The sequence below is a fragment of the Clarias gariepinus genome, chromosome 11 (genome assembly GCF_024256425.1).
Source record: "Clarias gariepinus isolate MV-2021 ecotype Netherlands chromosome 11, CGAR_prim_01v2, whole genome shotgun sequence".
In the NCBI taxonomy this organism is placed as follows: Eukaryota; Metazoa; Chordata; class Actinopteri; order Siluriformes; family Clariidae; genus Clarias; species Clarias gariepinus.
In genome coordinates, this window is record NC_071110.1 from 25,394,330 (window position 1) to 25,408,424 (window position 14,095).

At 39.0% G+C, this 14,095-nt stretch overlaps 1 protein-coding gene across 4 annotated transcripts in view; it reads right to left on the reverse strand.

Moving 5' to 3' along the window:
* Positions 1 to 11,720, reverse strand: part of mcamb (melanoma cell adhesion molecule b) — a 36,872-nt gene extending 25,152 nt beyond the window's left edge. For 2 of the 4 annotated variants that reach the window (XM_053507848.1, XM_053507850.1), the window contains exon 1: positions 11,463 to 11,720. In XM_053507848.1, coding sequence (XP_053363823.1) covers positions 11,463 to 11,520 — 58 coding nt within the window. In that variant the 5' untranslated portion in view covers positions 11,521 to 11,720. The remainder of the gene's footprint in view (positions 1 to 11,462) is intronic. The other 2 variants (XM_053507849.1, XM_053507847.1) reach the window with 1 other exon arrangement.
* Between the last annotated feature and the right edge of the window lie 2,375 nt (positions 11,721 to 14,095).

The window sequence follows — 14,095 nt, forward strand, 5'->3', positions numbered from 1 at the left end:
CCCACTCATGGCTTGTCCCATGCTCCTCTACTTCCCTTCCATCATGTTTTCCCACGTTAAAAAATTCCCAGCACTGGATCCATGTCAAAGCAGGAAAACTAAAATTAACTGCAGTGGAGTATGGGAACAAACCAATCACCCAGAATTTGTACTATGCTGTTTCATACGTACCTCCTCGAATGACTTGCTCCAAGAACAATTGTGTATGTAATGCAAATCTCTCAATGGAATAAAGGGTCTTGGCTCGAAACATAGCCGGCCGTTATTGAAGTAATTGCTGCAGCAAAAATGATGAAGCACAAGTGAGCAGCTCACTCCTTTTTTGGTGTAGCAGACACTGGCATGATTCAGTGCACTGCATTTCATACCTTCAAGCATGCCAGAGAAACTTCTGTTGCTGTGGCACAGTGTAGTGTTGAGTTCAAGGACTATTAAAGGCATTGGAATCCAGGGATGAAAAAAAAAAAAAAAAAAAACACACCAACAATTTCAAAAACTTAAAAATATTTTAGTCTCATAAATGGAATGCAGTGATGAAAGATAAAATGACTTGTTTTGTAGCATGGCCAAATAAAGAGATCATGGTTACTGTAAAACTCTAGCTTTAAACTATAAAAAAAAAAATACAAGGGACGTTCAAGTCAAACCGGGACTTTTCCAAACCTGCCTGTTTCATGCCTGAAACACTGGCCTCCTAGGAACTCCTTTAATGGTCCAAACATGTAAAAATGTCTTGCAGCCAGGTCAGGACCGTACAGGCAATAACTGCCGACCGAGTTTCAGAAATGTGCATGTGGTGTTCGTGAATGATTGCGTACAGTTCCCACAGACTTCTGCAAGTTGCTGATAAGTTGATTATGAGTTGATTATGAATATTCATGAATATTCAGATGAATGACTGCAGTGGGCTATCAGCCTTCTCGGCCGGGATTGTTATTCACGGACATAAAGTGCCGGCACCATTCAAATGTTTTACTGAGGCTCTTTATTAAGAGTCTCATCACCGTAGTATCCTTAGAGTGTCCTGTAAGTGCCATAATTGTATGCCTTTATTCTGAAGAAAGTTCATCACAAGTCCCAGTTTGTCTTGTACGACACAGATGCCATTTTTTAAACATATATTATTATTATTATTATTATTATTGACTGAAAAATCAGACAAGCATTGGAAATTATTTGTTAATGCTTTCCAATCCACAACTAAACAGTAATGCAAAACTCATTTGAAGATTTGAACAATTAAATGTGCTGAACCGCTTTAATGAAGCCACTTAACAGAATCTAACACAGCTCGAAATAGAAGGAGACGTCAGACACATTTAATTTCATACATATTCCCTTACCACGAAAACCACTTGGTAGTTATTTCAAGCACCTTATAAAAGAAATCAGTAAGTCATAACTCAAGTATGTACTATGCAGTCCTCTCACATACTAAGATTTGCACGTTAATACGCATAAAGGAGTATTCAAGTATTTAAAACATGATTGTATGTGTGCATGCATGATTTGTGATGGACTGACATCACATCGAGCGAGGCTTCAGATCCACCACAACCCTAATCAGGAAAAGTGCCCACTAAAGATAAAAGAAAAACGATTGATTGAAATGAATAAATAAAAGCAGGCATTTTGACAGACATGACTAAGCTTTGTGAATCAAAAAATAAGGGCTATCCGTTTTCGCTCAGTCATTCTCATGTTTTCTTGTGCCGTTTTGTGATATATGTCCTATGAGAGTGCTCATGAAGGCGTGGCAGGACTCGCAGACAAGCAACAGAAGCCAGACACCGAATTAGACGGATTAAAACCCGTTCCGTGAGCAGACACTTGGAAACCGAGTTATGAAACCATGCTTCCCGTTCTCTATTTCGCTTGCATTTGATGATATTTCTTTCAGCCTACAATTAAGCAAGTTCTATTGTTACTTAGTAGTGTAAGTGTGCCATTAATTCCTGTTGGATCGCTGCCCCAGGTTAGACAAAGAAATACAGTATATTATAAGTCAGGAAAAAACTATTTGTAGCACATCCTTTAACACTGGATATGAAGAGGGTTTGCCAAGTTATTCTCAACAGAATGCTGTCAGCTACAGTACGTAGTTCCAGCGGGAGACAGTCCAGATCCAGACAAAGAAGCCTGAATTCCTGAATTAGAGTAAATATTTAAGACTTCTTTTAAGATATTTCTTTAAAGAAATATGCACTTTGCAGTAGACCACTGGTCAGTTCCATCTTTATTTTAGTAAACAAGAATCCTCTGGAGCAACGAGGCTATTCATGATAAAGGCTCTATAGACCATGCTGGCTTAAAAGGCTACTAATACGTCTGGAATCAGCAGAGACTGGGGTTTCAGGAAGCATCAATTATTAAGCAGAACATAACGATTGGAGAGAAGAAGTCTCTACGACTTCTGATGGAAGGCAAAGTAAACCCCCCCCCCCCCCTTCTCTACAATCAACATCCGTTTCCCAAAGCCCACTCTTTCAGCTGCTAAAAGAACGGAATATTGAATCTGTGCCCAAGCCTTCTCACTATTAAGTACTACTTATATTCCTGGTGACGCAAAACGAATCACTAAGGCTGGAAAGTCCCTGATTGCTATACTGCGTGTTCGCTTCCTTTCAGCAGCAGAGAACGTTTACATTAAAGACATTAAGTTTGGGTGAGAGTGAAGTTTTTTCTTCTTTAAAGGCTAGGTAAAGAACGGACGCCAGGTGCTCTACTGTAAAATATTTAAAGCGTTATTATGTTTTATCTTGCTGTCTGATGTTACAGTAAAAAGCAACATCATTGGATTCTGCAAAATTGGTAAATATATAGCGATACAAATTTAATTGTCGATATTGATCAATGGAACCGACACCAGTAAGAATTCGGGACGAGATGGTAGTAAATGTAGGTGTTAGACATCTTATACACATTCCATTAGATTAACCGCCACAAAAAAAAAAAAAAAGTTGGAGGAAAACACATGACGTCCTGTAGGAGGGACAGAGACCCAGTGTTAACAACCACAAAGGGCAAAATGTGTGGCATCTCTAATCAATGCGTCACCCAGGATAAGATGACCATTATGGATGTCACTTTATGTTTAAAGGCTACAGAGGCCTCATAATTTAAGTCCTGACACAAGCCACTAACCCCTGAAAGTGTCCACCACATATAATAGTGAGACCGGAGATGTCAGTCTGATTAGACACACTGTCTAGACTGGAGCAGGAGACTGTAAAGGCGACATTTTCTCAGTTCATTAATCATATTAGAAAGGAGACAGAGGTTGGGGGGATACCCTCTGTACATCTCTCAAGTGGATCCTGTGAAAAAACTTCTAGATTCATTCATTTCAGCTGGACCATTAACATACACACTTTAGGGGACCTATGTGACTTGTGTTATTTTAAATAAATATGAAAGAGATAGTAACATATGGGCCCTTTAAGGTGTCTTATTCGCAGCCAGAACAAGGAGTGATGTTCTAAAACAAAGCTTTAGCTTGAGATTTTAAACAGGGTTTTTTTTTTCTTTTTTAATCCTCCCCTTGTAATGGGTCATGACTCAGCTTCTCATACAGTAATCTAATAAAACTATTCCATGTACTTACTGAAAACCTTGCACACAAAACAAAAAGTGTTTTACGGGCTTTAGTGTCCAAGCCAGGGCATTAAAAGCACACATTGATTTTCAATCAGGTAAACAATTTTTTTTTTTTTTGCATAAAAAGGTCCTGAAATGGCTTGTTTTTGGAACTGCGGTCATGAGCTCACTCCCATGTGATGTGAATCTCCCATATTGTTTATAAATGAATTCTCTGTCTTCTCATTTGACATTTCAGGAAAAACAAAAACTATTATGCGTTGCTATGATTTAAAACCTTTATTAAGACAGTAGTTTCGACTAGTATTTCATATAAAACACCAAACACTGAAGAGTCTTCTCTTAGCTAAAACAGAAACTGTGCAATATAAAGTAAAAAAAAAAAACTGTAAGAAATAAGGAAATCTTTGTTCACATTGAGATATACATTCCATACATTCTTTCTCATGCGCTACGTTTCTTTTGCTCAGGACAGTAAAATCTGACACCAGAAGCAACGTTCTGTCCACAGACACAAAAGGCCACACATAACTGACCATCTAATTATCACCATGTGTTAGGTTTCAGACGGTAATGTCCTCTGTCCAGCTGCTGAGGACGATCTCTCAGAGCATGTCAAACCTCCAGTCCAGGCTTTCATCCTTAGCTTTCTCAAGGGACGTACATCTAAGGAGCATTACTGCTGGCAGGGTAAGATAAAAAAAAAAATACTCACAAGCATGCTAAATTAATACACACACTGCCCACACCAGCGTGATTTAGCATATACAAGCATAGTTTACTGTCATTAGCTAAAACAAATTCAGATTGTGAACTTCTTCTAATGTCGTGCACTACACCCCCAAAACATACACCTTATGAGATAAATGAATACTTCTGTTGATTTGTGTTCTTACAGTACGTGTCCATCTCAAATCTTGTTCTCGTCCTACTGTATGCAGCAGGTAGTTCCAGCTCCCAGGGTCAATCCTGAGCTTGGGTTACTGTCATATTTCAGATTTATATTCTCCTGTGCTTAATCCAGGTTCTTCATTTTGATTCAGCCTTCCTAAAACATAAGAGTGGGTGGATTGCCTCTAAGTTGCACTATGAAAGTGTACAGTTTCCTGAGATCCAGAGTGTATGCCTACTGAACCTTACAATCAGAAAAGGGTTCAGTCAAATACTGTTTTACTCTGTTGGATGCAACATAGAATATTGCGATTGGGCTAAACTGCAAATGCCTAGTAAGTCATGCAGAATAGTGTATGAATATTATGTGTGTGCATCTAAGAGAGAAAGATAAAGAGTGTAAGAGAGCATTACGTGATCCTTGGCCATCATTATTGCTGCATCAGCAACGCCTCTCCACCAGTTAAATATAGCAACCCTGTGCTTGGTGGGTTTCCTCCCAATTGGCGTTCCCAAATTGCCTGTAGTGTGTGTATTTGTGTGTGCCCTGGGATTGATTGGCACCCTGTCCAGGATGTATCCCGACCTTGTGCCCTAAGCCTCCTGGGATAGGCTCCAGGCCCCCCATGACCCTGAATACAGAATAAAGTGGTATGGATAATGAGTGAGTAAGATTACGTTCTATAGGACTGTTTCAGGCACACTAGCTATCCTACAATTCAGTGGTTCCTACCCCTGATCCTGGAGGACCCCCTGTCCTGCTCCACCACACACATTTCTATGCAATAAATGTTGTAAATTCGCTGATTTGATACATCAGTGCAGGTCCCTCCAGGACCAAGGATGGGAATCACTTCTGTATACAATTAATATAATATTAAGTACTAGATGTGCCTGTGACTTCAATTGCACACTCAATTAACAAACTTTTTACAGAAAAGTGCGTGGAATAAGGTGTGATATCTCATTTATTAAATAGATTTTAACTGCAAACTCATGAGCGTGTATAATAATGATTTTTTTACGGTCAATTTTTTTATGATATAAGGGTGTCTTCCATTTAAATTTCAAATTAGCGCATCTTCTCTTCTCGATGGCGAATTGCAATGAAACAAAGCTTATATGTTACCTCAAGCTCAGCCAAATACACCTTTAAAACCCCCATTAAAATGCATTCAGTAGTTTCTACGTGATACGTGCATAAACAAACAGACAGACAAAAAATTCCAAAAACCATCTTGATGTGTTTTATTACTCCTCTTACGCCACCCCCCCCCCAAATATTTTTTTGCAAATATCTTCAATGTACAGACACGCCAGTATAAAGATGTTAATTACTGATGAATTACATTTTTATAAGGCATATTGTGTTTTATTTATTGCCAGGGGTCAGGTTTGCTCAGTGGTTAAAATGTTGGACTACCGATTGGAAAGTCCCAGGTTCAAACCTCAGCACCACCAAATTACCACAGCTGGGCTCTTGACCAAAGCCCCTGCTCAGATGTATACAGTAATGCAATGAAATGTAAATCGCCCTGGAGAAGAGCATTTACCAAATGCTGCAAATGTAAATGTAAGCACAATCAGGAACGCACTGATATGTGAAAAAACTGGCGAAACAAACCAACAAGAGAATGTCTAGCACAAAGCCACCATATATACCTTATACACCTTATATACTGTAAGTAACAGTTAAACTCAAGTTACAAGACCTGAATTCTATGGGTTTATTTCATATTAAGTGAGGCAGTAACTCATCAGTAACTTGTAAAAAAAAAAAAAAAAAAATTCCAAGATCATTGTCTCACGTCGGCTTTGTTGCAGTCGTCCTTTGTCACTACACTTTTTCTCCTTTTATCCTGTAGGATAAAACAGGGTCGCGGGGGGGCCGGATCCTATCACAGGAGACTTACAGTAGGGCATGTGGTGATTTATTCTAATTATCCTAATCTGCAGGCTTTTGACTGTGAGAGGAAACTGGAGAACCCCGAGGAAATTCACCAAGCACTGGGAGAACTTATATTATATTATATGATATTTGCCATTTGCTAGTATTTTTTTTTTTTCATGTAAGCATTAAAAATGTCTCGTTGCATACCCACATTCAGTCTTCTTTATTTCATTACATTAGCTACCACTGTTTTGGTCTTGTCTGTTAAGTTTCTGGCCTAACAAAAATTGGCCTGGACAAGCACATTAGAGCTTTCACTTGCTCAGTGGGCTAGCTAATGGATTAATGATTCGTCCACTGCTCTGGAGGATATCTCATTGGCCATGTAAACATAGTGTATCCACGTATACAGCAGCCCAAACAAGGCCAATATTCAGGCCTCCAGAGCACCAGGGGAGGTTGGGGGAGTTGCTGTTTTTACAACATGTGACCAAACCAAACTACAGTACCTCTGGAGTAAAGCTCTGCATCATGCACAATGAAGTTTGATAAATGCAAGAGAACCTACTTGTAGCTATGAGTTCTGACGTTACATTACACATATACAGTACATACTGTTATACCTTTTTTGGAGTGCTCAGTGTGAAAGGTCTAGACGTAATTTACCTTAGCGCTCTTGACACACGACTGAAGCTGAATGAGGACTAAATCACTTTTAGCTACAGCCCTGGTTAACACAAACATAGAGGAATTTCCCAGCTGACTGCTGCATGGCTCCTCATACAGAGCCTCTTCTGTAGAATTTTTTTTTAACTCAGTGTTGTTTCTGTACATAGTGAATAAATTACCTCTTTAAACTGATGACTAAACCTACTCCTGCTGGAAGACAACACTCTTTTTATGGCTATTCTAAACAGCCTTTTTATTTTGACCTTGATTCAAAAATCCATCCAGTGACCACAAAGAAAGAAATGCAGTGGCCTACAATGGAAAAGACTTCAAGCAATGTACATGGAGAAAGTTTTGCAAATCTTATTTGTCCATCTGGCAGGGGTAAGAAACTGTTGGTTAAAAAGGAAATAGGAAATCTCCATTGTGGTTAATGGCTCATAGTAAGCAGCAACTGTGCTGGAAGGCACTGGCTCTGCTTCCTTTTTGAAATTTGATCTTCAGTGAAAAAGTGGGTGCCAGGTGTGAACAGCTGCTTGTTAGGCTCAACAAGAAGTGATGCAGAGAGAACATACACTCCCAAGGTCAATTATGGTGTCGAATCTGGAGTTCACCAAAAGAGGAAAAACATGGCCCATGAGAATGGAAATGCTTTACCATAACTGGACTAGATTTCAGACTACTAAGAGACGTTGGTATTTTGACTGGACTCTCTATCAGATTTATCTTTGAAAACATTTGGGCTTAAATCGTTCTAGGATCTGGCTTTGGTTTTTAACAGCACTACACAGTGCTACAGTTCCAGATACTGTCTCGCCAGCAATCCAATATATCATTTCAGAGTTTTGTTTCTGTTGCTGGAAGACAGATCTGTCCCCATGCTCACCTTGTAACAGCTAAGACACGGTCCTCCTATCTCACTCTGGTTACTGTGGTTGAAAGTAAACCTGATAAATATCTACATCTACACAGAAGCTAAAAGGGCTAATTACGCTATAATTAACATCCCACCCAGGAAATTCCTAAAACTGGGAAATTTCACTCACACGTGTCTATCTTGTTTTTTGGTCACGTTAGCACTATTACTGTTTGTTTATAGGTGGGATTCTGGGTTACAATAGGTGTCCTAGAGATATGTGAACATTTTGACAAAATTGTCCAGTTCTGGTTAACAAAATGGTCTAAAATCTGAAAGAACTTAAGCTTTTCCTGCTCATGTCGTGGTCTGGACCTTGTCACGCTACCATTAACAACAATCAATTATCCAGACATATTTATACAGTAACCCTGGAGGGACGATATGAAATGCTTTCTCCTTTCATGTGACTTCATTATGAGATTGGAGGTCCATACTGATAAAAGAATAAAGCAAAAACATACGGAAATGGAAGCAAATAGCAAGAGGTTGTGCGACAAGAGATAAGTATAAGATAAGACAAAAAAAAGAAACAGGAAAAAGAGAAACTACACTGTGCACTGAAGTCCTTGGCCATCTTTCACTCAGGCTCACTCAGAGCTCAGGCAATTTACACACTATAGGCATCTTTTGGACATTCTTAGCCATTCAAATGAGTGCATTCAAATTCTACTGAGTGATTGCACATTTTCCTCTTAGTGAAGTAAAGTGTGGTTTGTTTCCATAATGCATAAGCTTCAGTCCATTGGAATACTGCACATGAATCTGTTTGTTCATGTTCAGGTAATGCTTTCCTCTGGAAGGGACTCCAGGCCTTCACAGAAGAATGGAAATTCTTCATTGTGTCATCCTCAGTAACTCCTTTATTCTAATGAATTGACATTCCAGACATTTTACACTGTTTAAGCACCTCAGTTTCGAGTCAAGTTCTACTACGATGTAGAATTGTAAGATTTACAAAGTTTTGCCCACAAAGCACTTTATTGTTGTGCCACAGTCCATTTGTAAGAGTGCTTTGTGATGGTATGTTCCTTCCATATCGGAAGCGCTGCAGTGCCAGATTACGAGAGTGGCCTTTAACTTATAATTAGACGGTGTCAGTGAGCTCCCATTCGCTCTTTATTACAGATATGGCTGGAATTCTTCTGCAATACAACTTTGATGAGTCTGGCAGGAAAGACGTCTTTTTAATGGGCTACACTTTAAAGCGAGGGCACTCAAAGACTCTCTGTGTACTGCAACGTTTTGAAGATGCCCTGGAAGTATAAGTTTGGTTTATGTGTTCATTCTAAGTCAGAAACATTGATGTTTCTCATATCGCCTGGTTCCTTTCAAAGTTTTTTTTTTTTTTTTTGTCATGTCAGCTCAAGGCGTTTTCCCCAACTCTCTTACCTCTCAACCACATCCTGGCTGTAAATAATAACGTGCATACAGGTTTTGTGACAGCATCCTTGAACTGAAATGGAATAGTCATTAGATATAACAAACATTGGATTTCTAAAGAATCTGTTCTGTATCTATGGTATAATAATATATACACTGGTACTGTACTGTAAATTCAGTCAACCAAATTAGTCAAAGCAGTCTCTAAGGTACAGTAGCTCTGTAATCTGCTTTCTATTATAAGTAACACAGAGAGAGAAACAAGGAGAACATAAAGGTCTAACCTTTGTCACGGTTATTAGTTTAGATGTTTGAATGAGTTCCAACAGTGCGGAAAGATTCAGAGCTAAGCATGTGGCATGCTTGGGATGAGTCTGGTTGTCGGTTGTTTTTGAAAATAGCATGCTAAATACACAAAGGACAAAATCCACCCTAGAGATATATCTGTTGTTTCTGTTGCAGGGTCGGATTGCCAACTCGACATCCGATTGTATCTGAGCAAGACGGACCTTGCACAAGGGTCCAAGAGTTGCCGCTTGGCGGCATCAGGGCTCAATCCAGGGACTCCTGATCAACATCTTAACCACAAACTACCACTGCAAACTTTACTTTTTAGTTATTTTAAAACATTCAGCTGGGTCTCCAGTGCGCATACAAATAAAATAAAACAACAAAAAAATATATTATCTGAGGGTTATTTCACCTAGAGCATTAACAGATACATTTTAGGAGAGTTCTGAGACCTATGTCAACTTGATAAAGAAATAGTAAATTATGAGACCTTTAAATGTATGCAAATATGTGATATCCACATAAACTCTTTGAACAAAAGTTATATTTTTCTTATGTCTAATTGCTCCTACTGAGGCATGTACTTGACTTCTATCTTTGTAACAGCCTTCATGTTTAGTTACGTTTAATCATATTCCAACTCTGTGTTCCTTTGGTTAAAGGTGTGTAGCATGAATAAATATATGTATAACTGAAAAATATCTGCTTTAGGAAATCAACTTAACTCCACAGTATATGATCAGCTGTTATAAGTGTGACATCAGGGACAAAAAAAGGAATTTGAGCAAACAGGAGGTAGGAACAATGAGGAGAAGCACTTAGGGTTAAAAGAAGCAAACAAGTAGTGACCCAGGTGTTTGGGAATTACAAGTAAGGAAGTTAGGAACAAAGGCAAGGGGCCAAAGGGAACTGGTGTCATTTATGAAATGCTTCATTTTAATAAGCCCTCAACAGATATGAATATGGAACCGTGTATAAGAAATTGGCAGTGTCCCAAAATTAAACAGTTGCCGATTTGTACGTTTCCTTAGTTAAAGTTCTGAAGTGCTTTCAGATAATGCTGTGATACAGTTTTGTGCAAAAGCAAGCAAAGTGATCTTACAAGTGGCTCAATTTGACCATCAGCGTGTGGTCTCTAAAGTGGATGCCTCTTAGATATGTTACTATTTTCATAGCTCTCCAAACACACAGCCAGACTAAACCTAATGCCGATCCTGTCAACCAACTTGTGCTTGTTGGTCAACAAAGAAAGGAGAATCACCAGTGCTGCACTCTTTTATGTGTTCCACCGAAGGCATGCTGTGTTTCTGGCATGCCCAGGGTTTCTAAAGCGGTTTGTAGGATGCAAAGCATGTGCAATATTCATTTAGGAAAGAAAATCTTTAATATATTTGACACTCTTTTACACAAGGACAACTTTGATGTCCTCCTTTAATTGGCAAATTAAATAAGAAGGTTTTTTTTCTATTTATTCCATAATATATTTATTTTGTTTCATGGTAGATTGCAATCAAAAACAGCCATGCAAATAACACTCAAAAATATAATTTCTAATTATTTATCTTCTTTGTAACCCATAATTATTATTATTGTTGTTGTTGTTGTTATATAAAAATGCACAAGAGGAATGCACAACAAATAACCAATCTGCTAGACTCCACAGAGAAACCCAGAAGCATCACTTTCTAATGCACTCCATCCCATTTACAGGACATGAGCGCAGGTCAAACTTTTCCTTGTTAAAAAAATTCTTCATAATAAACATGATACCGACTGTGAAGCGCGCGGGAAACAAAGTATAAATAAGCATCATTTTTCACTCACCTTGCCAAATAAGGACGTAAAGTCCTGTAAGTGCGATTGTCACCTTTCGATGAGACATTTCCCCCCCAGGTCCTGCTGCTGAGCTGATCGCTTGGACAGTGTCTGAGAGAGAAACAAGCGGGGAAAGACAGGCGCTCAGCGCGAGAACACCGCGAGACTTGCACGGCGCGAGAGGCAACGGCAGAAGTGGCGCGCGCGCGCGCACGCACGCACGCGGCTGAGATGTGGCGCAGGGAAGGACAGAGCGCGTGTGCGTGTGTGTGTGAGAGGTTCCTGGTGTTCATCACTCTGTGTGTGTGTGTGTGTGTGTGTGTGTGTGTGTGTGTGTGTGTGTGTAAGAAATGTGTAAACTCTGTACTGGAGAATGAGGTTGGTAGTCATAGCATTTGTACTACATCTGGAAAACCATAGGGAGCTGTTTATAAATATTAATAATACAATCTGTGTATACACACACACACACACACACACACAAATTTGATTGGTCAAAAGGTGTGCATTATAAACAGTACTGGAACTGCCTCTCCAATATAAATGACAAGTTTAGATTGATGCATCCATTCTATCGTTTAACAAGCTCATATCAAAATGTTTAGAGATTTTGTGTGCCACAGATTGCTGTATGTCCTCATTCATGTGGCCACTTCCACCTCAAAAACAGTAGAATTTGCTATTGATAGGGAGAAATTCTCCATGCACAATGCCACAAAGGACGCAAAAAGACGGTGAGCATGCACTCGGTCGAGCTGCAGACCTGCTTCGTCTTTTTCCTGTGTAAAACTGATTGGGTCTTCCACTGTGAAGACTGTTGCGTCGTCTTATGTCCATACCTGTACGTCCAAGTTTCATCACCACTAATGATCCTCAACATGAAGTCTGGGTTATCCACAGCACTCTGACGAAGCTCTTGGCAGACTTGGAAGGGAAATGTTTCTTTTGCTCTTGGGTCAGCAGTCTGGGGACAAACTTGGCAGCAACCTGGTGTATGTTTATATTACTTGTGATGATTGCCTGGACTGTTCCATATGACACAACAACAATGGCAGCAGTGTTGTCAATAGTTTACCGACGATCATCATGGACAAGTTGCAGAACACATGGTTTAGCTCGTTAAAGGTCTTCTGATCTCTTGTCGTCTTCCCGTGATGTTCTTATGCTCTTGAAGCACGAATGCAACTCAGAACACAGCGAAAAACCCATTGCAGCATCGCCGTGAACTTGCAGAATCTTGTCAAACGTCTCTGTGGCAGATTTGCCCAGTTTCATGCAGAATTCCAGGGGTTCTCTTTGTTCTAGCTTGCTGCCCATGGTGGAATAGCACATGGTCAGAATAGCTGCTTCCAATAAACACAGAACGATGTCTTTTGGCACACTGACTTATAAAGGTCAGTGCTTTCTGTGACTGTGTGTGCAGCCTTGTGCGTTACAAAACTTGTCTCAAAACTTTTTGATACCACCTCATACGCAGGGACTAGAATGCCAGACACGCCAAATAATCAAACATTAATAATAATCATATTTAAAGAAAGGCTGTAGTTTAACAAAGTAATTATTATTAGCCATGAGAGGCTTTCTATTAGTGTTGATAGTAGACAGTAACAGCACTGGAACTTTACCTGCGGTATATGCATCGTGGTTGTTCACTATTGTTAATTAAAATAATTTTCTCACATGTTACAAAAAAAGATAAAAATCTTGAACTTTAGGCCAGGGACAACCTCACTGCTGCTAACATATAATTTCATACATGCTGTTTCAAATTATACTGCTACCGTCATACCCACAATATATATTTTTCTTATTGCTATACTTTTACTGTATATTTGGATGCTTTTATGCATTACACTTTCACTTTATAAATTCTGTTCCTGTGAAATTTACATTTCTATTTTAATTACATTTTTATTTTGCTAATTAATTTCCAGTTTAAAATTTTATTTTATTGGAAATTCTATATTTATTTTTATTGTTTTTTTATACCATACTGTCATGGACAGTCATTCAAACATTTCATTGCATATCATACATAACGTAAATGATGTTATGTCATTTTTAACAACAATTTGTTTACATAATAACATTTGCCTTCGTGTGTTTTATTTAAGGCCAGCACAGCATTGATGTGTGATATTGCTTAAAGGAATATTAGCTTTTTTTTGAGCATGTGTCAGGAGCTGTATTCTGTTTTTATTGCTGTATAATAAAAAGCGAATCCAATAAGCTGCAAATCCATGTTGACCCATATTTAATTGAAAACACCACAACTGAAGATAGGATATGCAATGTTCAAACTGATAAATTTGATTGGCTCTTGCAACACGTTCCAAAAGAGCTGGACAGGGGCAACAAAAGACTGGGAGAGTTAGGGAATGCTCCAAAAACAAAAAGCTACACCTGCTTCTATTCCTCAGACGACACTGCATTAAAATAGACATCATTCTGTGAAGGATATTACCACATAGGCTCTGGAACACTTTGGAAATTGTCAGTTAACACAGTTTGTCACAGCACCTACAAGTGCAAGTTAAAACTGTACCAGCCAAAGTGACATCATACCTTAACAACACCCAGAAACGCCGCCGGTTTCTTTGGACCCAAGCTCATCTAAGATGGACTGATACAAAGTGAAAAAT